This window comes from Falco peregrinus, chromosome 1, assembly GCF_023634155.1.
Source record: "Falco peregrinus isolate bFalPer1 chromosome 1, bFalPer1.pri, whole genome shotgun sequence".
Lineage (NCBI taxonomy): Eukaryota > Metazoa > Chordata > Aves > Falconiformes > Falconidae > Falco > Falco peregrinus.
In genome coordinates, this window is record NC_073721.1 from 49066074 (window position 1) to 49089954 (window position 23881).

Genomic DNA, 23881 nt, shown 5'->3' on the forward strand with positions numbered 1-23881 from the left:
GGCGGCCCCGGCGGGGGCGCGGGGCGGGGAGGGCGCGCGCTCCCCCGCAGCGCCGCGGTGCCGGGCCCGGCCATGTGCCGCGCGGCGCTCAGCTGCGGGCTCGCCTGCTCCGCGCCGCCAGCCGGCCTCCGCCGCCCCAGCGCTTAATTGTGTTGTTCGGTTGGTTCTTTTTTCCCCCAAATTATTTTTCTTTAATCGGTTTCAGGTGGCTTTTTTTTTTTTTTCCCTTTTTTTTTTTTTTTTTTTTTTTTTTTGCGTTGATGCTCTGCGAGCCGGAGCCGGCGGGAGACGCGGTCCTCACCTGAGAGATCCGGCACAATTCCCCCGTTGGAAGGTAAGCGGGGAGGGGGCGGCGGAGCTCCCCCGGGCTCGCCTGGGCTCCTTCTCCCCGTCCCCCCCAAAGCGAGGGTCTCCGGCGCTGTTTTCCCCCTGTTTGCATCCCCGCCCGCCCGCCTCTCGGCGCGTTGTAACCTGCCTGCGGGCAGCGGAGGGGAGGGGGGAGCTGGGGCTGGGAAGGGGTTCGGAGCCGGGGGGCAGAGCGGACAGGGCACGGAACCGCACAGCGGCGGCTCCCCGACAGCCTGTCTCGGGGGCGGGTCAACTCCTGCCGCCTTAGACCAGGATGAAAAATAGCGGGGTGCTCCAGGCTTGGTTTATCCCTGGTCCTACGGCATCTGTAGTCCCAAAGCCGTGCCTGCGAAGAGGATCATGAAAGCATCTCTCGGGGTTGGGGTGGGAAAGCTGCCCCCATCCCGTGCCTTGCCTGGGTGTGTGGGTCCTGCCCTCTGCCCTGGGGACACCTCGTCCCCCTCGCATGCTGGGGCTGCAGCTGGCCTCTCTTGGTGACCTCTCCGGGCATCTCACCTGGAGCCATGCGTCTGGGACAAGGCTTTGTTCCTCTCTCATGCCCTGGCCCCAAAGGATGCAGGACAACCCCCCTCCCCTCCATCCAGATGGGTTTGCAGAGACCACCCCAGCCCCAGGTGAGGCAGCAAACCAGCCCGCTAGCTCACAGCAGCGAAGCGATGGTGATGAAGGGGACCCAGAGCTGAGTGCGAGGAAGATGGTAGCACCATTATCTGGGGGTTGGTTTTGTCCCTGTTTGGTTAATAAAGCAGCTGTCTAGGGCTGTGCTCTCAGAAGCACATGGACCTCGTTCTGTACGTTAAAGATAGTCTGCAGGCTGGGGTGGGGGGGGCTGTGGGAGGGCGAGAGAAATCCCCCAAGGGAAGATGTCTTTTCATTTCCCCATATCGACTGGTTTCAGACAGGATTATTTATACTTGACATAACAGATCACCACAGTTGGAAGGTAGTGGGGGTGCGCTCATACTCATTAAGGTAGACAGTTTTCTGACAGAATAAATTAAAGGTAAGAGAAGACTGCACTTTGAGGTTCAACAGATTGTCTTCTAGCCTGAAACGAGTAGTGAAATCAGCATAAAACCTAGGTGGTAAAAGCATGTGCTTCAGTCTGTCGTGATTGCCTGTCATTTTAGGAAACCTGGCAGATATCCCAACGTTAGAGCGCAGACGGTATTCCTGGGTGACCTCGTATGAGCCGAAGTGTCCAGTGTGATGGAGTTTTTAGTCATTGTGTCTTGTCATCCCTGAGTAAGCATCTGAATTATAATGTCGTTAAGGGAAAATAGTTTACATAAATTGTGCATGGACTAAGTGCCTGAACTGTCTGCACACCTGTATTTGGGCTCTTGCTCTGTTGCGATGGTGTGTGAATAACGGAAGGCTGTTTGCAGTCTTTTGTGGCTGGTTTTTGTCTTGTCTGAAAGGAGCAGAAAGGTGCATTACGGCTGTCAGTTGGTGAAAAGAGATCTCAAACACCTTAAAGACCGTGCAGCTGTAATTAGAAGTGTGTCTCTTCCTCGGTGTGTCAGGATTTCTGTGCTGTGGGTTTCTGACGATGACAGGACCTCTTAAGGAACAGTGCTGGTGCTCAGTAGATATAAAGAACTTCAATAAAATCCCCCGCAAAGAAACTGATGTTGATTTATCACCCCTCAGTACATTGGTTCTCCCGTATGAAAGATGCGGGAATGTGAGGGGAAGGGAAGGAAACAGTGTTTATTCTTTTCTGTTTTCTCGTCAGTAAACACAGATTACAAAATACAGCCTGTTCTTAAATACCTGTGCCTACCTGAGCACGAAAGAGTTGCAGAACATTACCTGCACTGTGGTTACTGCCTGTATCTCCGCTGTGTTTTTGTTTTCCAGCAAAGCCTGGTAGATCAGCCTAGCTGTCGCATCGCCTCCTGATCCTTTTCCATTACAACTGCAGCAGTCCCCAAACCCTCATGTAGGTGACAGACAGTCAGGCCTGAAGGTTTGGTCTCACAGGCTTTGCAATCTAAGGAGAACATGTTCAGAAGTGGCTAAGTGACAGAGGACTCGCTGTCAGTGGCATGGTGACCCAAGTCTTTGTAAATCGCATGCCTAAAGCTGCAGAGCACCTGCTGACCCTACAGCTGTACCGGAGCACCCCCCTTAGGATCCTTTAAAAGTTTTGCTGGATCCCAGATTCAAAGATGTAGAGGTGCTTAATTCCCTCGGGCATTTATGTGCAGCCCCGGAGAGCTTAGCTGCATCCTCGCGGGCTGAAGAAGCCTGTGCCACCGATCTTTGGTGACATCAGGATATGTCCTCAGTGCCCAGCACATGGGTCAGTGGGGGGTTTGCAGCTGGCCAAGGCATTTACCTAACTCAGACCTTTTCTTTTGGCTGCGCAGTGCCGAGTTGTATTAGTAGTGCTGGTGTCAGAAATGGGGATAACTTGGTACCTTCTCACTCATCGTGTTCTGGTCCCTGGCTGTCGTGTTGTCATGGATATGGATAAGGACATGGCCAGTGAAGAGGTGCTTGATGCCGGCAGGGCTCCTGCAGCCACAGCTTGCGGTGCAACTTATAACATTGAAACAGAGCAGGGAGGGGGTGGAGGAGAGGTGGCAGGTGTTGGGGCTGAACTTGCAACTTGTTCCCATTCTAATTTACACTTCTTCCCGTGTCATTGTCTGTTATCTCCTTCTCACGGTCTAATTTATTACAGTAGGCAGGATTGGTTCACCCTTTGCCTGAGAAAAAAAGCACTGCAGATTGGCAGAGGGATGACAAATAGGTTGGGGGACGGACTCTGACCCTCTTCAGACCTTCCAGCCACATTCACATCACAGCTGAGGCCAACCCCGGCAAGGCTGGGTCCCAAGAACCTGCGAGCCCCAGGAGAACAGCCCTGGGCAGAGGCCAGCTGGAAAGGCTGGGGAACAAAATTAAAGGTCCTAATAACATTTTGAAACATCTTGGGACTCATTTCTTCCTGGAAAGCTTAATAACAGCCATGACCCGTTAATTGCAGTTCAGGGCACCAGAGGGAGGACCTGGCTCCTGTGGACTGTGTGGTTCCCAAGGTGCCTGTGTCAGAGCCAGCGCGGAGCAGGGACAGGAGCAGAGCTGATTCAGACCAACATCACAGTGCTGATGATTTCGCCCCATCCTACGTGGCCAAGAGTAGAGATTTCTCACTGGAGTTGGGGGGACAGCAACGTAAACGGCAGCCTGGGACACTGCTGTGGGCTGGTGCTCCTCTTGGCAGGGCATGGCGTGGAGGCAAGAGATGAGTCAGGGGCTGGGGGAGTTCTGCTTACCCTCTCGCTGCAGACAGAGCTTTATCTTGCTCGTTGAAACAAGCACCTGTAATGGGTCAGAGCTGGTGGTCGGCTTCATTCAGAATAGTGGCACCAGGTGGGCTGGGACGTCTTCCCCAAGTTTGCCTGGCCAGGAGGGCAGCTCAGCGCCTCCTCGCTGTCTCCAGTGCTTCTCTCCCCATCTCTTCCCTCCAGGACAAATGCCACCCGCAGCGACACACCACCCAGCGCGGCAGTTTGTGAGCTTGCCGAGCTTTGCTTGACAGCAACACGAATTTTCTCCGCAGCTGGAAGGCGCGTGCTGCTTGTACCTGCCCATGAGCTACAGAGGGATGCAGCTCCTGCGCGGGGCTGAGCTGAAGGTGCACACAGCTCTGCGCCCTGGGAAACATCCCTCTGCTCCGCAGCTTTTATCAAAGAGATGGAAACTTGTCACATTCTCTCTGCAACAATATCTGACATTATCCGAGCAATTTGCCTTTGGTGTGTTTCCAAAAATAGTTAGGCCTACGGTAGGCACGGGTGACATCTGGATGCATTACTGTTGAGTTCAGAAACATACAGTAAACAAGACAGCATCTATTGTTTAAAGGTTACTTCAAAAGACTCCTGGCGAGTTATCTGGCTGTGCAATGGGGAAAAGCCTTAATGGCACTGTGATAATTGCCTTTTTCTGAAGGACATTTTAAAGGAAAGTTACTAGAAACCCAAAAGCAAGTCTCAGCCCATCCTCGCCAGGCCAGGGACCTGATCCAACCTGGAAATGAGGAATTTTTCTCTTACTTCAGTGTTGGTTGGATTGAGCCTGGGAAGTGTGTGCCTGGCTATGGGGAAAGCAGGCTGGGGGCACAGATCGGGGAGCGGGGGGGAGACCACCAGCAGTTCAACAGTAAAAAAAGCTCTTGGATCAGCAGAACAGGGCAGCAGGATTCACATCAGCGGGGAGAGTGAGAGAAAGACCTCCCCGAGGCTCTGAAAAGGAAATAAATGTCATTAGCGGTGGATAAAGTAACCGCCTCTGAGCACCTGAGGCGAGGGCAGGAGGCTCTGCAGGGAAAGGGGGGCTGGCAAGGTCTGCTAGCTCTTGGGGGGCTCAGTGGGATGCTGTAGGAGCCACTCTGCAGCCCACATCTTTATTTGTCATTTATATTTATACCTGTTCAGATAATAACCTCCTTATAAAAAAAGAAAAAGCAAGGTGAGTGAATTTTTGGCAGAAGCCAAGTGCCAGCCATCATCCCCTTCCCTCGCCCAGGTGACAAGGATGCTGCTACCCGTGGTGGAAGGACAGAGATGTGGCTTTGCCGTCACCCACACCAGCCTTACATCTGCTTGTGCTCCTGGCAGAAATCACTCCTGGCTTCTTACCTTGGCCCCAGGGCAAACAGAATTAATTGTCGCCATTGATTTCATGCCCCTTGGAGAGCTGTGATGGGGAGGAAATCACGTCACTGTCTCCCACATCTTTCTTTCAGTTTTGCCACTGATTTTCTCTGAGAAGGAGGTGGGGGCGAGCGAGATCGGGGGGTGCCCGTGGGCTGCTGGAGCCGGCCGGAGTGCTCTACCCACAGCGGGACCATCCCATCCCAGGTGCTGGCTCCAGCTCTCCTCTGCCTTGTCTGGTGCTGCCGTGGTGCTTGCCGTGTTCCGAGCTGTTCCGAGCCCACACAGCCCAGCCTGCCGCTCCTGGTCTGCCTTCCCCCTTCTGTTCATCGCTGGTGCTCCAGCCCTGCCATCCCAGCCGTCCGCCACTGCCTCTGCTCCCCTGCCCTCTCCTGCCTTCCTTACCAAGATACCGATTACAGAAAACTTAGGGGGTGAGATAACCATTGGGAGCTGCCAGCCCGAAAAATTGACTTTGGTGAAAAACCTTGTGGGGATTATTTTTTTTTTCTTTGAATTGCTACTGAACTCCAGCTTAGGCTCTTCCAAGGCTGCACTGGTTGGCCTCTCTTGGGCAGGGGATAAAGGAGATGATCTTCTTGCTAGGCAGGGGACGAAGTTCTCCACACTGCCAGCTTTAGGTATGGCTTTGAGGCCACACTATGGCTTTTCTCTAGGTACAAGTTCATCAAAGGGTCTGAGCCGCAGAAGCTCATAAGCTCATTACGGTGGGGGAATTGCAAGCAGTGGGCATGCCACACAGCCGGGATTTCCTTCCTTTCTGCTGGAGGGGACTCTTGGCAAACTGGGAGGAAAAGTCCTCTGTGGTTTCATTTTTTCCTGGGCAGAGCAGACCTTCGTTCCTCAGCTTCCTGAAAAGCTGGGGGGAGGGGGGGGGGGGGACGACACACGGCAAACACACCATAATGTGCAAAAGTGGCTTCTTGTAGCACTGCCTGTTCTGCTCGTACCTGCAGAGCTGGCATCAGTCAAAGCCAGGCTGCCTCTTCGCTCACTGGGAGTTTCGGACTTTTTGAGGTTAAAGGGGAAAAAACACCTCAGCATTAATGAAAGGAAGGTGGCTGCCTGCGGAAAGATAAATACCCAGATTGCTGGGTGATGTGGCTGCTTTGAAACCCTCTGGGGACCACTGTAGCCTTGTGACAGATTCAGGAGTCATTGTCTCGGGTCACTTCAACTCAAGTGGATCAAAATGTCTTCATTTTCAAAGACTCGTAAACTGGCACCGATCACAGCAGAGAGATGTCTTGGACTTTGTTGTAAAAGATGGTCCACAGGCTCCATCGAAGCCGGTGCTTGCTGCGACGGTGCGGGAGTGTGCTGGGAGACAGAGGGAATTCACAGGCAAGTGCCAGACGAGTCCCTGAAGTGGCTGCGTTACAGCGTGCAAATCGCAGCTCTGCTAAAGCATCCGCTCACAGGCACCATTTCCCGTGAGAAAAATAACTTACCTACAAATAGCTTTGCTAATTTTTATGCCCAATATTCCACCTTTACTCCCCTGGGCTGTTGGGGTTTTTTTCCCCTAGGAAATAATACAGGATTTTCTGAGGTAGGGACCGGCAGAGACAGTGCAATCCCAGTACAGAGCTCATCTTCTGAAACCCGCATTTGCTTCCCCATTTGAACAGAGGGTGTTGCTTGGGCTTTGCCGTGCGGTTCGCATCCTGGTTCCCCTTGCTCTCAGTGTGGATTTGTTTGAAGCCCTGTCCTGGATCTTCCTGCCGGAGCTTGGGCAGACCATTAACTCTCTCCTTTATCTGTTGCCTGCCTTTATAGCTAGATCACAGCTTGTGCAGTGCAGGGAGGCTGGCTCTGATGGGTGTCTGCCTGCATTGCCCCTGCAGGCAGTGGTGCTCCTTCTTCCTTCTGGTTTCCCACCCTGGCATCTGCAGAACAACAGTGTGCGCCTTGTCACTCTTTAGTTAACACAATGTATGTGACTTACATAGCAAGACAGGATGCCTTTTGTGGCAATCCAAGCTAAAAACCCACCCCCGTGGAGAAAATATAGTATGAAGGCTGCCAGAAGCTCAGTTTTGAGCAAGTGCTGCGGTGCCCCGGCTGCAGGAGGGTGGCCGAGGAAATGCACAGCTTCACTGTTGAGGATCTTTCCCGGTCTCCTCGGCAAGCCAGTGCAAGCAGGGATTTACAGAGATGCAATTTATAAGGCTCTCATGTGGAAGGAAAAGGAGGTGTCTTGGTGTGATTGGTGTTGCCTGCTGGGGAGCTAAGCCCTGGGAAGGTTAGTGCTGGGGCAAAATAGCCGTGCTGTGAGAGTGCGAGTGGAGCTGGGAGGGGAAGGGGAATAAGCATTGATTGGGGGTTGCTTTTAGGTGAATTTTGTCTCAAACCCCTCCAGGTGCTCTCTCTGATCCAGCTGTCACCAAAGCCATCTTCTTACTGATTGTGCCCGAGTCAAAGCAGGGCAGCTCCGGGCTGCAGCACTGGGTGCTGAGCGGGCTCCAGCTCCAGCAGAAGCTCTCAGGGCATTCTGCACCTTGGGGACATAAACCCCCTGTGCCTAATTCTGGGCTGGAGGTGCCCGCTGTGCAGGGCATCACAGAGCAGAGGAGCGGGGCAGGCTGAGCTGCAACCAGGATTTCACCCCAGGGGCTGCTGCGTCTTCACGGCTGCTTCAGCTGGGGTTTGTGAGCAGGATGGTTCCGGCTGCTCTCTGCAGGCCTGGTGGTGTCCCCTCTGGCCGGCGCTGGATGTGATCCCGTGGGCAGGTGTACCCCCCTGAGATAAAGACAAGCATAATACGTATGCAATTAATATTAGACAGTTCCAGCTTGCTTTTTCTGATTTGCAACAGTTTAGCATTACTGTCTTCTCAAGAGTTATTTCTGATTCTCATGGTGGCTCGTGGGAGCAGATTCAGCCCACAGAAAGTGGGGTTTTCTTGGTTGCACATATTTTCCCTTGTGTTTCTGGCATCACATCTTTGTTTTTGTTGTATTTTTAAATAAAACAACATAGGTTATAGAAAACACAAGACGGTGATACTGGTTTCTGAGAAACCAAGCACTGACCTTGCTTGCTTTCTGGATATCTTTGTAAATATTCTATTGTTGAATGTTGGGACTAGCAAACAAAAGGGTTGGCCTCTAAAATACTGTCTGACTTGATTGGTAGTAAATATAAAGCATGAATATTGCTGGGCAATGGCAGTGTTGTTGACTGCAGAGGATTAGAGTTGCTCAGCCTCAGAAATGCGTAACACTGGCATGCTGTTGCTGTTGCCAGTGCTTGGGTTTTGCTCAAAAAGCAAAGATTTACAAAAAGAAATACAGACGAGAACATTTGCAGGAACCTGAAAAGGAAAACTTTGATACGAATGCTAACGTTACAATTTCACCTGAATAGCAAAATATTGTGCAATTTTGTGATGTCCTAATTAAAACAACCAGAAGCAGAATTGAAGCCTCCTGTGATCACAGCAGAAATTCTCGGGCTCCCACGCTCTGCCCAGCCTCTCTGCTGTCAAGCCCTGGCACAGTGGCAGCCAGGTTGCAGGATGTTTTATGAAAGCAGTGAATGTATTCCTGATTCCCGGAGGAGACCTGTGGTCTGTTTAACCTTTTGAGGGGCTTCTCCTGCAGGCAGAGCTCCATCACGAGTTGGGCGCCTGCATTTTGGTCTGCGGAGGGGCACTCTGAGGTACAGGGTGATGAAGATGTTCACACTTGCAGGTCTGGGTTTTGTAAGACTTAAACTACAGGTTTCAGTGTGGTTTACCGCTGAGGTGGGCTGTTAACAAAGTCCACATTCATACATCATCTTGCATTAACATGCAGCATCAGCATGGCCAGGGTGATGTCTGGAGAGCTCAGAAAATCAGCGTAGGTTCAGTGAAAGGTTTTGCTACTTCGGTTATGTTCATCACAACTGCAAGGTCAGCTCTGGGGTGGAAAGTGTTATTTAATGACGTAACATACCTACTTCCCAAGGAGCTCAAGCAAACACATTCAAGCAAAGTGAGGGGATGCGGAGGGTGGAGTGGGGCAGCGCTGGCCTGTGAGTCTCCTCCTGCTTTCTGGAGGCATTTCTGTGTGCATGTCCCCAGGGGCTTACGTGCTCTGAGCCCCCCCGGGGCTGCGGGGAGCACAGCCCACCCGACAGCAGGGGCTGCTGCGGCTGGTACCCTCACCCATCTCCCTTTGCAAGGCCAAGGAGGGCTCAGGGCTCGGGGATGATGCAGGGCGCTGCTCTAAGGCTTGGCTTTCAAAGAGAGGATACGTGGCATTTTCTGGTCCTTTCAGGTGCTGCAAGTCAGTCATCATTTAACCAAGGAGGGCGGAAAGTGCAGCCTGCTGGGGAAGGTGCGGCAGGGGAGTGCAGAGCCTGCCGGGTGCAGGCACCGAGCGGTGGGAGCACCCTGCCCCACCAGCCTCGCCTGCCTCAGTTTCCCGTCCCGTTGGGTGCCGGCGGTAGCATTGCTTTGGCTCCTGGGGGAGGTGAGAAGGTGGCAGAGGGAGCGTGCGGGAGCATGAACCACTGCATCGCTCTCAAGGGCCTTTCTAGCCTCAAGGAGTCATTTCAAAGGCAGGGGCTGCGTCTTCCTAATGCTGACGCTAGGCAAAAAGATCCATCACATGTGCTTTGATTTCTGAAAGATGCTGTCCCTGGGAACAGTCGATATTTCAAACATTTGATCCCAGAAGCTCTGTTAAGCCCACATGGTTTTGAGTAGAGCAATTTATGTGAAGGTTTTTCTCTGTTTCTTTATGCACCTAATGACAGTTTTCAGCTGAGCAGTGTGAATTACTTGATCTTTTCCACTTTTTTTGCTTATGGTTTTGTTGTTGTGGGTTGGGTTTTTTTTAACTCTGAGTTAAATCTTTCCCTCTCTCAGCTCCCAGGAAAAGCTGTAAATTAATTAAGGTGAGGAAAAAAGGAAAATTTACCGGAACCAGCTCAGAGTAAGTTGCCAAGAATCTGAAAATTACCCTCTCAGACAGTCTGTATTAATTCCCCTGATGCAGCAATGATAAATCCTTATTAAAAAGGATAACATAAGGAGATTTTACTGCCTGTAGGAAAACTCCTGGCCACAAGCAATGAGGAAGCCCATCGCCTTCTTGTTCATGATCAGAGCGGTTTGCAAACATGTGTGTCCTTCCCCATGAGCCATGGTGCCGACACCAGCCCTAAGCGTGTGATGTTACCGTTGTACGAGGCATGGGTGCGACACAAATCAAGCCCCATGTCCCCAGGTCCTGTGGGCAGTGACTCTGCGTTGGCAGCAGCACTAAATCTCTGCACATTCACTGCTTGCCTCAGCTCCCCATCCCTCTGGAAGGCCAGCCCTGGGAGCACCATGCAGACAGCAATTTGAATGAAGCAGATTTTGGCCTCTGACCATATCAAGCAGCGTGAAGGTGCATGTCTTGCCGTGCTGACCAGAGAGGGGCTGGGAGGGCTCCTTCCCTCCCCACCTGCAGATGCAACCCCCATAGAAGCAGTGGGTCAGGCAGGGCAGGGAGCGCAGTGCTAGCTGCGTGGCAGCCTCACAAGCCAGCCTTAACATTTCTGGGTTATTTCCAAAACCACTGAGCTGTCTCTCCACTTCTTTATTCATGCACCGTGCTGCCTTGCTGGGCTGGAGTGGGAAAAACACTCTGCTTGCTTCTCATTACACAGGTTGAACCTCAGCCTTTGCCACAGCAATGTAAAGCTGTAGCTATGGAAACTCCCTATCCTTTTTTATGATTTTTTTTTTTTTTTAAGGCAGCAATGTATATCTCTTTGGAGATCCCAGATGGGGCTGCTGCTGCCTGCGCGGTTGTTCTGGCAGCACCCGGGGAGTGACCCGGTGTCATGCTGGAAGCACAGAGCCAGGTCACACTGCAGGGAGCCTGTGTCACCAGGGCAGAGGAGCGGGGACTGATGAGGAATAAGCAGGTTGCACGGACAGCCAGAGCCCAGGGCAGCTCAGGAAACAGCCTGTGACAACAGGGTGCTGGGGGGGACAGCGTGGGGCTGATGGAGGTGTCATCAGCCACCCATGCACAGCTAGGGAGGGCAAGGACAGAGGGGTGCTGGCCCCCCTCCTGCACATTACTGTGGCCAAATGGAGGGTGGTCCCTGGAGCTCTCAGGTTGCTGCATTTGATGATCACCAAGGAGATGGTGGTCCCTGCTGTCTCCACCCCAGTCTGGGTCCACGAATCCTGAGGAAACGAGAGTGAGTTGTGCAGCTCACAAAGGCTTTAATCTGCCGAGGATCTTCCCGTCCCACGAAGCTGTGCTCATACCTCTTGGAAATGCAAAGCTGTTGGATTTACTGCTTACTGGAAATGTACACTGTCCGTGTCCTTCCTTCCCCAGCCCCTGATTGATGGCTCATCTGCATCTCAGGACATCTGCAGGGGCCGTCAGGTCGGGTGTGAGGACTCATCCTTCCCAGCCAGCGGTGTAGGGGGTGGAAGGGGAGTGGAGCTGATCCCAGTTCGCTCCTTACCCAGTGCCTGGCCAGGGGCAAGCCCCTTTATTCTGGAAATGGGCTGATATTTGGTAGATTTCAAGCAATGGAGCTTCAAAAGCAGACCCTTAACCACCCCAGGGCTCAGTTTCCCTGTCTGTAAAATGGGTATTGGCGTAGTAATGCTTTCCCTCTCCGACGATGCCAGAGCTGGAGGGCGCTGGGCTGAACCAGGGCTTTAGCTCAGGTGTTGCCAAAGGCTGGACGTGCAGCTGGGGCTGGCTGCTGGCTGCCGCCCTCCTCGCTGCTGCGCAGGGGTCTGCCTGGCTTTGTGGCTGCCTGAAGCAAAAGCTAAAGGGTGCAAACACAAGCTTTGAAGCATGTAGTGTTTCTAATGGCACGGGGCTGAATCGCAGCAGCGCTGACTCAGTCCATCTCCCCCAGGGCAGTTGCTGGCTGTCTTCCCCTAAGGATGAGGCTCCATGCAGACACCGCTGCACAGCCAGAGCCAACAGATCCCTGGAGCAGGGTCACCATGGGAGCTGCTGCTTCTGTTGCTTTGTGTGGCCATCAGGGTACCAAGACTTTGCTGTCCCCCTGCGACGGTGTCCCTGACCCATTGAGAGCATCGTCCCCAGGACTGTCATGGATGGGAGCGCTGGACCCATCCCAGCTGCGGTGTTGGGGACAGGAGGCAGCTCCGGCTCCCAGCCGGGGTTGTAATGTGCCGAGAGTTCAGCCAGTGACTGTGTGAGTTCTTTCCCATCTGCATGCCCCAGCCGTCCTGTCTGAGCCATGAAACTCTGCTCTTGAGGCATTTTCCAGGAGATGGGACAGCGGGAAAGCTGGTGTGAGCTGTTGGTGTGAGGCACCAAGTCCCGTGGGCTCCCGGGGCTGTCAGGCTCTTGGGGCAGCAGCGGCTGCTTTTCAACCTCAAAAGCTTTCAAAATCCAGATGAATGGAGCAATTCTGGAAAGAGTTGCTCTTTCAGAAGGACCAGTTCCTTTTTTTCCCACCTTTGATTCATCATTTCAGCAACATTTTCTGACAATTAAGGCTTTTTGATCTTTCTGCTGGTGCTCCAGCAGGCGGTGCCTTGCTGGGGGGCTGCGGGGAGCAATCGTGCAGGACGGTGATGGAGAGAACTGCCCGCTCGGTGAACTGGGCAAGAAAAAGTACTCATCAGGGGTAAGATTTATCATTAGTTCTCAGTAAGCTAACCCAAGCTTTTCAGGTTGCCCAGAAGACATTTCCAACCTGCAAAACTGCCCTCCTAGAAGCCCTCGGGGTGGGCAGGTGGGTGCTCCCCACCCTCTGACTTATTTCCCACTCAGCAGCAATTGCAGTAGCTTATCTCAAGCTGCTAATACCAAAACCTGCTCTCTCTGATGCTAATATCTCAGGCTGACTAAAACCATAATTCAAGAGGCGATTAAATGATGCAGGGTGGAAAGACAGCCTGTCTTTCTTTCTTTTTTCTTTCCTTTTTTTTGAAGGAATTTAGGCTGCTTATGTGTGTTTGGCATTATGGCCTGCTTTCCAGCTGATGCATGGAAATAATTCCTGGTCCTGAAGCAGAGTGTGATCGTTTGGACAGTGAAAGGTGGAACTGGGGAGGGCAGAACCCTCCGGTGTGGTTTGACAGCAGGTCTCAAACCCTGTCAGAGACCAACTGGCCACGAGCCCCTGCTGCGACACCTCACCGTGCACCCACTTTGGGACTGGTTTTTGGGTTCACCTCTCCTGGGGTGATGCCAGCATAGGGCTGGTGTGCAGGCATGCACTGCTGGGCAGCGCCGAGTCACTAGCATCCCTATCAATGTCACTAGCATCCCTATGGAAGCCTTTTAGGATGTAGCTGTACAGTTTTACACAGGGTCAGAAGGGCAGAGCAGGGTGAACATACCCTGCGTTATTCTAGGTGATGCTGAAGTGTCTGCAGACTCCTTCCCTGGTCCCTTTGGGATGGAGATAGCAGCACCCTCAGGTTGGCCCCAGGGGCACTGGAAGGGGACATTTCCAAGGGCAGTGCATCCAGGTGATTCAGCATTTTCCCCCATCTCTCCCCAATGGCACCGCTGCACTCCGTTTAGCATCTGCAGTCATTTAAATTCATGCCTGGAGTTGTGCTTAGTAAGCCTCAATGCCACTTTGATGAGCTGTGCAAATATTATTTTTCATTAGGCGTGATTTGCTTGTATTAAATGACATTATTGCCTCATTATTGCCGAGCACATATTCCCTCTTGCGCACTGCCGGGGCAGGCATCCCCTAGATCGATGTGCTGTGAAGGCAGCCTGCTTAAGTGTGCTGAAAATTCAGACAGCTCACTATGCGCTAATTTCTGTTTTAAAACCTAACAATGGTAATTGGTGGGAGGGGATCCCTAATTCTCCCACGAACTCCTGCTTTTTTTAAGTTTCAGGAAGAACCTAGATTGGGGAGTGGCCTTGCTGTATGATGCATCTCCCCAATAGCCTGGGTCTCCTTTGGTGGGTTTCACTGCCAATGAGCTGCTCTGGCGGTGCCATCGCTAGCGGGGACACCTGGAGGGATGAGGATATGGTGTGTCCTCAGCGTCTGGAGAAAGCTTGTACCACTTACTGGAAAAGCAGTGGCTTTTCTAGGAGCTTTTGGGCTGCCAGGCAGTATTTAACAAAACACTTTGGATTATAAAATTCTGGGGTTTAATGATATATTATATTGTTGTTATATATCGTTATATGGGACGATGATAAGAGCAGGCAGAAGGAGCAGGTCACCGTGGTATTTGACCATCCCTGTTCCCCATCTCAGCCCAACCGTTGGCACTGGGGGAGCATTTCTGGCTGTAAAGGACTGAGCTGAGAATGGGTAGAGGAGGGGAAAAGTCCCTAGCCTCTCCAGTCCCCTGAAGGAGTTTATCTTGGGTTATAATTGATGCAAATACGGGGGATACATCCCTCTATCAGCCCGATGCTCATCTTGCATTAGCCTGATGTACCTCCAGGCTTAACCCTCACTGCTGGGACACTAAAACCAGCACGGGAGAGCACTGTGGGCAGAAAGGGCTCTCTCACACCCCAGCTCTCGTCACCTTTCCATGGCTGTGGCGTTGTCCCCCTGCCCTCGGCCATTCCCAGGCACCCTGTGAGCGCAGCTGCCATCTCAGCCCTGCCCATGCCGTGCCATGCAGGAGCCTGGAGGTGGCCGGGATCCTGTTCTGCAGAGCTCAGCACTATTCCAGCAATGTCCTATCTGCTAAATAATTTATCAGACAGTGTGTATAGATTGTCTTTGAAATGTGTTGTTTCTGGTTTGGACATCAGTGGGAGCTGAAGTACCGGGGTCTGTCCCAGCGGGCAGGAGGGCTGGGGGTGCGTTGGCTGGGGGGAGCCACGGGAGTCACAGGCAGAGCTGTGAGTTACCTCTGTAAGAGCATCGGTGGCTTCTTGTCATTGGCTTCAAACCAGGTGGTAGCTCTAAGGCCACCAGAAGGGGACAAGCAATTTCAGGTGGGTGTGAAATGTTTTGCTCCCCGTTCTGGTCTGTTGTTTAAAAGCCCACAGCAGCATTACAGCCTGAGAGTGCTTGCCCGGACCTGGCTGCATCTCCCATGTGGCAGAGCCCTCTGCAATGTGACTCACTGCCAGAAATCCTTCTTATTCCAGGGGTTACCAGTAGTGGTTGCAAACTCCCGTTTTCAGGGTAGGGAAAGCACCTCCTGCTTGCAGGAGCTGCTCGGGAAAGGGCTGGTGTCCAGGCAGAGATGGAGGTGAGCGCAGTCCCGGCGGGTGCGGGTAGGAGTATGGGGCTTCTGGGATCCCCAAACCATCTCCAGCACCCAGGCGGACGCTCTGTGATGGATGACTCTGGGAAATTGTGAGCAGCGTTCTCCGCACAGGGGGCAGCAGGGGGTGAAGTGCTCTCCGCTGAGAAAATGTTCAAAAGAAACTTGGAGCGTGGAGTGCCTGGAGATACGGGGTGTCCCACATGAGGAAGCACTTGTGTGGAGATGGGGAAGCACCGACTGATGAGACGCAGCTCACCTTGTCCTTGTGTTAAGGAGGGCTCAGATGGTCTTGTTGAAGCGATGGGTCTGCAGGCAGTGAGACCCCCATGCCCCTCCCCCAGCCCACCCATGGTCAAGCCTGGCTGTTTCAGTCCCTGCTGTATGCGCAGAGCAGCAGCCCCCAGGCCAGGAGTGCTGCCATCAGGAGGAAGAAGGAGAAAGGAAACGAAAGTGATGCAGCCCTTCTGCTTAAAGTGTTTCTCATATGGAAAGCCACGTTCTCTGCCTGTGTTTCTGGCAGCTGCCCTGTCCGCTGGCTCCGTAAATGCAAAGTCTTCTGCTGGCACGCTGCCCGGCCGTTCCTAGCAGCCCGGCTCTTATTCATTGACTGGGTAGGATTACAGGAACTGGGGGAAATGCAGAAACAAGGCTGTATTTGCCACCAAACTGGTTTGAGCTCCTAACTTATTTGCTGCTTTCCCACCTCCCAGCCTGGTGGCTGGTGGCCGGGCGGTGGTGTTGCTTCGCACCGGTGCTCTCTGGGGTTTGCCCTTGGACACAGCCATGGCGCGCACATGGCACTGGGGGGGCAACGGGAGAGCGTAAGCCTGGCTTACCCTGAAACTTTGCAGCATCAAGGGCTCGGGTCCGGTCTGCTCTGCTCTGGTCATTTTATTCTAGTGTGATTTCTTGTTACTCTGGGCTAAGGTCCTTGGTCTCGAATGCTGCTCGAATGCTGTGGGGCAGGAAGCAGCAGCAAGACCCAGTGGCTCGGGGAAGCGGCATGTCGGACAGCCAGCATCACTCGTGTGCTCTCCTGCTTCCCCTCTCTTGCTGAGGGCTTGTCCTTTCTTCTGAAGTGGGGCTCGGTCAGCAGTGTTGGCATCAGGGTTTGTGGTGCGTGGGATGAACTGGGAAACAGCCGCATTGCCCACCCAGGGCAAGACCCACGGAGCTCATGACCCTCCACCACGGAGGGTCAGACTTGTGCTCCCCCTGTACACAGCTCCCCAACTCCCAGTTTCCACGTAGGACTTAATCTTCCAAACCTGAACGTGTCCCCCCCATTGAGGTCACTCCCTTGAGTCTTCTCCCCAGAGTGACCCAGCAAGCTGACCCACCACCAGCCATCGCTGTGATGCTTGGAGGAGGGTCATCCTGGGGGGCCATACTGGCATGCAGGGTCGCTCCCCCCCTCGGAGGCCCTTCCCAGGGGTGGGAGGACACCCACGCGCAGCAGGAGCAGCTCGGCCAAGCACACAACACGGCCAGGGATGTGCTAGTGCAGAGCAGAGCCAAGACAAGGCAGGATGGTGTTACTTCAGGACACAGTGCTGGCCTCCTCCGCTCCCTGGGAAGGGTGGGGTGGGTTTTTTTCCCTTTTTCTCTCCTTTTTCCTTCTTGGCCATTTGGAAGTGCAGGGCAGAGCTGATCCCTGCTCGTCTCTGCAAATGACCAGCAGAACAGGCAAGGGCCAGAGGTCCCCTGCAGGACTCCTTGAGCGTGGGGTGTTCCTGGCTGCGTGATTATTCTGGTGGGGTCTAAGCTCCTGCCTGCTCCAGGGCTGGGGTACCAGCTGTGAGCAATCCCATCAGCATTCATACCGTGCTGCCACTTGTTGTTTCCTATCTAGTGTAACTGTTTTGTTTAAATCTCCAGCCTCTGGCGTCAGGCGAATAAGAGCAATTCCCAACTCCCTTGTTAAACAGAGGGCTGTGCTGCTTCTGGCTGCAGGGCAAGCAGATGCCAGGGGTGCTGGGGGATGCAGGCAGCACTACAGTGGGACACACCGTGGGCTGCAGCTCTTTGCAAGTAAGATACAGTCCTCTTATGCTGGCACAGTTCCAGTGGGATCAGCACTCACTTTTTTTTGTTTTCAGCTAGGACAAAAATGCTTTGAGGTTGGCTGTGTTGCCGTGGGGTTGGGAATAGGGATGGTATGGCATGGCATGGCGTGGCATGGCATGAATGGAAGCCCCATTCATTTAAAGGTCAGGCCTGAAGACTGTTCTTAACACCTGCAAATCCTAGAAGCTGGCTTAACTGGGCATTTGAGGGTCTCTTAAAGAAACCCTGGAGTCATCTCCTTAACAGTCCCCAGGTCTCCTTCTCCCACAGCCTCAGCAGGCAGGGTCAGGGCAGGCCACATGACCGATCATGGCTGCAGTGCTCCAGCACCTGGACCTGGAGCTCAGCGGTTTGGAGCGGTGGTTAGCCGGGTGTTAGCTGGAGCCTTCGGACGAGCTGAGCTCAGCCTCCCGCCCCGGCTGCTCTGAAGCCTTCCTCCCACGCAGGCGTCCCGAGAGGCACTGGCTGCACAGCCGGTCTCTGCAGAGCCAGCCCAGGAGCAAGATGCAGCTGTGAGCAGCCTCCCCCTGCACCAGGCACCCTCAGCAGTCCAGGGGCCATGTTCAGGATGCTGGGGGGGGGGGGGTGACGTAGGATGATTTCTTATTGGCTTCCCCTTCTCCTCTCTGCATTGTCAAGTGCAATTCTGTGCTGTCCTATGCTCTGTTGCCCCCCTCCAACCACCTGAGTTGGGCTGCAGCGCATTGGGAAGGTCCAGCAGTCCCTGGTGGCAGTGCCCAGGTGAAGCGAGGAGCGGAGGCTGATGCAGACGTGGCTCCTAGTGAACAGCACAGCCTCAAGGCCCACATCCTCAGCCATGGCAGGGACATGCAGGGGGTGTCAGTGAGGAAAGAATCTCCTGTCTGGGACTGGAGCTGATGGGAGCTCTGCTTGTGTCTTCTCTAGGCTGCAAGGAATAGAAAAAGCCATTTTCTCACACCCTGTGATTTCCCAGCTGCTGCAGGGCTGCAAGGGTGCCTGCAAGGATGCTGCTGCTATAGTTGCAGCAATAGATGACTTGGTAAAAGCAGGCAAGTGGAACAGGATTGTGTCTAAAACCAAGCAGCACATCCAGGAGCAACCTGTAGCCACCATGCAGTGAAGTGTCTTTGGTTTGTTGCAGCAGGGTACTGGGGAAGGGGATAGCATTGCACCCAGGCTCCTATGTGCCCGCACCAGCGTGGCAGCTCCCAGTAGTGCCGAGAGGCACCGTCCCCTGTCACCCCGCAGTACTGGGGACTGCTTTCCTACAGCAAAGGGCTCCTGGGCTGGGGGCAAACAGCCTGTGTAGAGCTAGCATCCCCCTGCCGCCCCTTCCCGGCTGTCTGGCAGTGATGGAGGATGTGCTGGGGGCTGGATTTGGATGGGACAGAGGGGCTGGGGGGGGTGTCAGGCATCCTCGGTAGCTGGAGGGCTCCTAACATTACCGAGGGGCGAGGAAGGAGCCAAGCGACTGTCTGTTGGGACCACATCTCTCAGTGCCTGCGTTCCTAATACCAGGGCTCCTGCATACTTTCTCCAAGACCACAGCGGAGCTGCAAAGCACTTCCTTTTACCAGGATATTTATTACTAAATATATGAATCTGGGAGCCTGTGGAGCGTGAAATTAGGAACAAATGTAAAAAGGAGGTCTAGACAGGAATTGTTCTGCTTATGGGCCTCCACAAGCTCTGCTTTCCTCCCCCTTTGCACACTGGAGAGTTTAATGCTTCCAGGTACGCAGCTTTAATCAGACAAGTATGTTAGGGGAGGAAAAAAGAGCAAAATGCAAATGGCCTTGCTTTGCATGGAGCAGTAGCTGCAATGCCACGTCTGGCTGACCACAGCTGGACAGAAACTGAAAATTGGCTCTGTGTGACCCTTGCTTGTCCCCCCGGCATAGGTGACCATTTAGTTAAGGGGCGAGGAAGCTGGGGAGCCTGCCCTGCCGGAGCCCTGCCTGCCATCTCGGGCTGGCAAGGAGCTTGCTAAGATGCTGATCTCTGGTGGGTGCAGCACCCATCCCTGAGAGGCTGAGTCCTACCACCCCAGTACCAGGTCCAGCACCTGCCCTGTGCACCCCTGCCCTGGCTTTGGGGTTTTTTTCCATGGGGATTGCAAATGGGAGCAGCAAAGGACCCACAGACGGGCATTTCCACCAGCTCTGCCGGACCATTGCATGTGCCCGCAGCACCCAGTGCAGCCCAGGGTTTGCAGCCTGTGCCTCCATCCCTCTTTAAACAGGTATCAAAGTTGCTAAATCACTAATCCATTTTCTGCAAACCCTTCCCCTGACTGTGTTCCTCCCCCCCTGAGCCTCCTCAGAGCATTTTGCCCGAGGAATGAAGGCAGGATTTGGCCCGGCACTTGCCCCATGGCTGCGTGGTGCTAGAAGGCGTTCAGACATCATTATAAATTACCTTCCCTCCTACAGCGCTGCTCAGCAGCAACATAAAATGTGATACTGCTTTATCCATTCAGCACTTACCCAACTTTAGCAGGACATTAAGCGCCTGAAAATATGCCACAGATTTATTTTCTTTGGAAGCAGGTTAAATCCCTGACAGATACAGTTGCTTTTCCTCGGGTGCTGAAGTAATTTGGGGCTGGGGTGGCTGGTTTTTTGTTTTAACCTGATAGCATGAGCTGGAGGCCAGCTTTGTTAAAGCGCTTGTGGAATAGGTGGTCAGGGTGTGATTTCTTTCTTAATTTATGTTGCTTCTCCTGTTCCCAGACTGATGCTTGTGACACTAAAGGGCTGCTGGAGCCTTAGCTGCAAAGTGATGCTGGTGTTAGTGCCACTGTCTATGTAGCTGCTAGCAGGTGTGTGCAGGCAGGTATGTGTCTCCCCAGCATCGTTCCTGTGGCAAAAAGAGCTTGGTCTTACTCTGCGTGGGATGGAGGGGAATTCAAGCCCCACCCCCCAAGCTCTCGGGGCAGGGATGCTCAGAGCAAGACCCGTGCTGGTGTTGCGGGGTTCGTGCGCTGCGCATGGTGCACAGCATCTGCTTTCTGGGTGAGCCCAGCAGTGCAAGAAGCAGGGACCTTACACCACTACCAGCTCTGTGTCAGCACCCCCATTCCTCTAAGAGGCACTCCAGGGAGAGAAGAGTGCTGGTGGTACCCCAAAGCATGAGCATGGGGCCAGGCTGAGCCGTGGCACCCTGTGATGTCCAATGCACAGGGTCCCGGCTCCAGTGTTTGCTGTGGTGAGAATGAAGAGCTTGCGAGGCTGTCAGAAGCATTATCCTGGGGTGCCCCCACAGCCCCCTCAACACTGTGGCTTGGCCATGGCAAAGGCGAGGAGCTTGGTGGCTCCTGCAGCAGCTGGACGCATCCCATACCTCAGCTCGCTGCTCAGGGATAGGAGAGCGCCTGTCCCTGCAGTCATTAAAGGCTCGCTTAGCAGCTCCAGTTATTCCAAATTAAAATACCACATTGTTTTTATGGGGAAAAATGGATTATAGGCTCAGAGAAAAATGTGTACAACTCAGAAATCCTTACAGCAAAGCTCTTTCTCCCATCACTGAAGTTCTCTGCCACCGGGCAGGAGCTGCGAGGGTGCACTGGGTGCTGGGCAGAAGGTTTTATTTCCCTTGGGTTCCCCCTCCTGCATGAAGAAGAGCCTGATGTGACCCCAGAGCTGCTACTCACCCATTCTCTCACCCACTGCATGAAGGTTTTTTTACACCACCACCACCACCACACACACCCCAGCACCCTGCAAGGTGGCATTTAAGGGGTACAGGGTCTCCCTGATGGCTTTCACAGGTGCCCAGTGCCAGGATCTCCTGCCCATCACCTCCCACAGAGCCCTCCTGCTTCCTAGCTCCTTGCAAACAGGGCTGAGCTGGGAATTGAGGGTCTGCAGCCCAGTACATCGCCCAGCACCAGCCTCACCCTGATCCCCCATCATCCTCCGTGTGCTCACTTTTGCAGGCTGTTAATGGAGAAGAGGGCGGATGACAGCCGGGACCGTGGTCATCACAGGTGGAATATTAGCAACTGTCATTTTACTTTGTATCATCGCTGTCCTCTGCTACTGTAGGCTCCAGGTAAGGCTGGTGGGGATGCGGCCCCCAAAGATGCTGCAATGGGGAGGGGAGACAGCAGGCAGCCCCGTGTCCTCTGCCTGCCTGTCCCCAGGGCTGGCATGCACGGAGCATCCCCTTGGGATGCCAGCTGAGCCTGCCGGCCCCACGGGGCCATCCCATTTCAGTACTACTGCTGCAAGAAGGATGAGTCCGAGGAGGATGAGGAGGAGCCCGACTTCGCCGTGCACTCCCACATCCCGCCGCTCCACTGCAACCGCAACGTAGTGCTGACCAACGGCCCGTCCCTCTACACCTCATCCCCCTTTGGCAAGAAGCCCACGCCGAGCCGGCCGAGCTGCCCCGGCTGCACGCCGTATGAGCCCCCCACCTTCTTCCTGCAGGAGCCCCCCGAGGAGCTGCACAATGGGGGCGACCGGGTGAGCTACAAGACAGTGAGCCAGGAAGATCTCGATCTGCCGGTGAGCGTGGCCAACCTGCAGGCGCTCAACCCCAACCGGCTCTCAGCCATGCGGGAAGCCTTCTCCCGCAGCCGCAGCATAAGCACTGATGTGTGAGGCGCTGGCTGCCCACCCAGCCCCTGGAGCATCACAGCGCACCTCGCCACTGCTGCTGGGGCTTGTAACAGTGGGGAGAACTTTTTGAAATTCATGGAAGAGGGTGGGGTTTTTTTTTTGGGGGGGGAAAGAATGTATTTCTCTGTTCCGTAGGCAGAGATGTGCTAAATGGCAATATAAAGGGGTAACAAAAAAACAAACCTGGAAGGGAAGCATGGGGGAGGGTGGTTGCAGCTGGGATGCAAGGTTTTCTAGCGCTGCGTTGCATTTTTTGTTTGTTTTATAAAGAGGATTTTGATATTGTGCATCCTTTTAATACAAACGCCCCTCCTCAGCATTCGGCTGTAGTGCCGAGTGATGACAAGCAAGCGGTGGAGCACACGGTTGACTGCAAAATGGCTCATGCTGCAAGTCAGCCGGCACCTGCTGCCATGTTGTGGGGGCATGCTGCAGCCCACTGCTCCTGGCCCTAGTGTGCATACACCCCCACGCCCCCATAGCAAAGCAGGGCTGCTATTGCCCACGCTGCTGCCACCCCCTCCTGCACCTCTCTGCACTGCAGCTCTGTATGTGCGTGCACAGCCCTGCCCTATCCCCAGGCTATCTTGCTCCTCAAGTTGGTCATTTATTCCTGGGTGACAGGTGCAATTCCCTCAGGGTTAGGATGGCCAGTGGGTGCACAGCCTGTCCCTGCTCCTGGAGCCCCTGGAGCACCCCCACAGCCCCCCAGTGGAGCAGGGCTGGGGGGAGTTGCAAACCAATTGCATTACCTGGCTATGGAAATGACACACAGGGCAGTTACGGATGGAGAGGTACACCTGTAGCTGCCCCCTCTGAATAATCAGCACCCCTGCTCCAAATAATGCCATTTGCACCTTCTGATTGAGGGCTGGGTGAGCAAGAGTGTCATCATGTATGTGCCCAACCCTTGCATGCACATTTCTACATGCATCTCTGTTGGGTTTTTTTAGAAAAAAAGAAAAAAAAAGCCATGACACTTTCTCTCCATGCAGGAATGTGTCAAAACACTTTAGATTTAGGCAAAGCCACCTCTTTTGCATTTTTCATCCAGCCGTTTCCCACAGCTGGGCAGCCTGGCGGGGGCTGCGGCACCGGCACCGGCTCTGCCCCAGCTCCGTGGGCCGCGCTGGCTCCAGGCAGAGCAGGCGGCGAGGAGCTGGCAGCAGAGAGCATCCCTCTGCGCTACAAACCAGTGCTTTGGGAGGAAGACATGCACATTGCATCGGTGCCTGCATGGGGACTCTCGTGCTCTGGTTTCTCCTGGCTGTCTCAGTTCTTCCCCTCCACCCTTGCAATACTCACGGTTTGTCTGACAAAACACCCTCTTTCTCCTGGAGCGAGTGTGCGTTATTCAGATTAAAAGCATGGCGCTGGACTTGGGGATGGCTGCTGGAGGATGGACTGGCTGCAAAGAGACTCTCGTGGCCTCAGGGCTGTGCTCTGGGTCAGCTTTCCTTTTTAAAGATGCGATGGGAAGAAAAAAGCCGTGGCTTCAGCCCCAGCGGCTCCCAAATACTGTATGCAGCCCAGCTGGGTATTTTACTTTTAACCACGAGGGCTTTTAATTCCACAGGAAATCTTTTGAAGTACAAGTCTGTCTTTGCAAATGAGTAACTTCAACTTTCTTGGGGGGGGTTCTATTTGGGGCAGGGTTTAGTTTCGTACATGTTTAATATTCTGGGCTTGGTCCCTGCAGTGCCATGTCCCGGGAGCGTGATGCCTCTGCTCCGGGGGGACAGCAGCCGCTGGGGCCATGCTCCTGTGTACAGTTCTCACCAGGGTTTGTTTCCACGCATCGAGCCCTCCTCTTTGCATTTCTCGTGACCGTACTTCTTTCACCAGCCTTCCCTTTTCTTCCTTTTATCTTTTCTCCTTCCCCTGTAGCTTGGAAACTAAGCTAATGGTTGGCTTTCACTAACTTTCACCTGGTGATCTGTTGTACAGGA

At 53.8% G+C, this 23881-nt stretch overlaps 1 protein-coding gene across 1 annotated transcript; it reads left to right on the top strand.

Annotated features, from left to right (window-relative positions):
- Window positions 1-216: 216 nt before the first annotated feature.
- FAM163B (family with sequence similarity 163 member B) lies at window positions 217-23576 on the top strand. The gene is made up of 3 exons (XM_005231226.3): window positions 217-334; window positions 21245-21360; window positions 21525-23576. The coding sequence occupies exons 2-3, from the start codon at window positions 21268-21270 to the stop codon at window positions 21912-21914; spliced, it is 483 nt and encodes a 160-aa protein (XP_005231283.1). The 5' UTR covers window positions 217-334; window positions 21245-21267; the 3' UTR covers window positions 21915-23576.
- The last annotated feature ends 305 nt before the right edge of the window (window positions 23577-23881 follow it).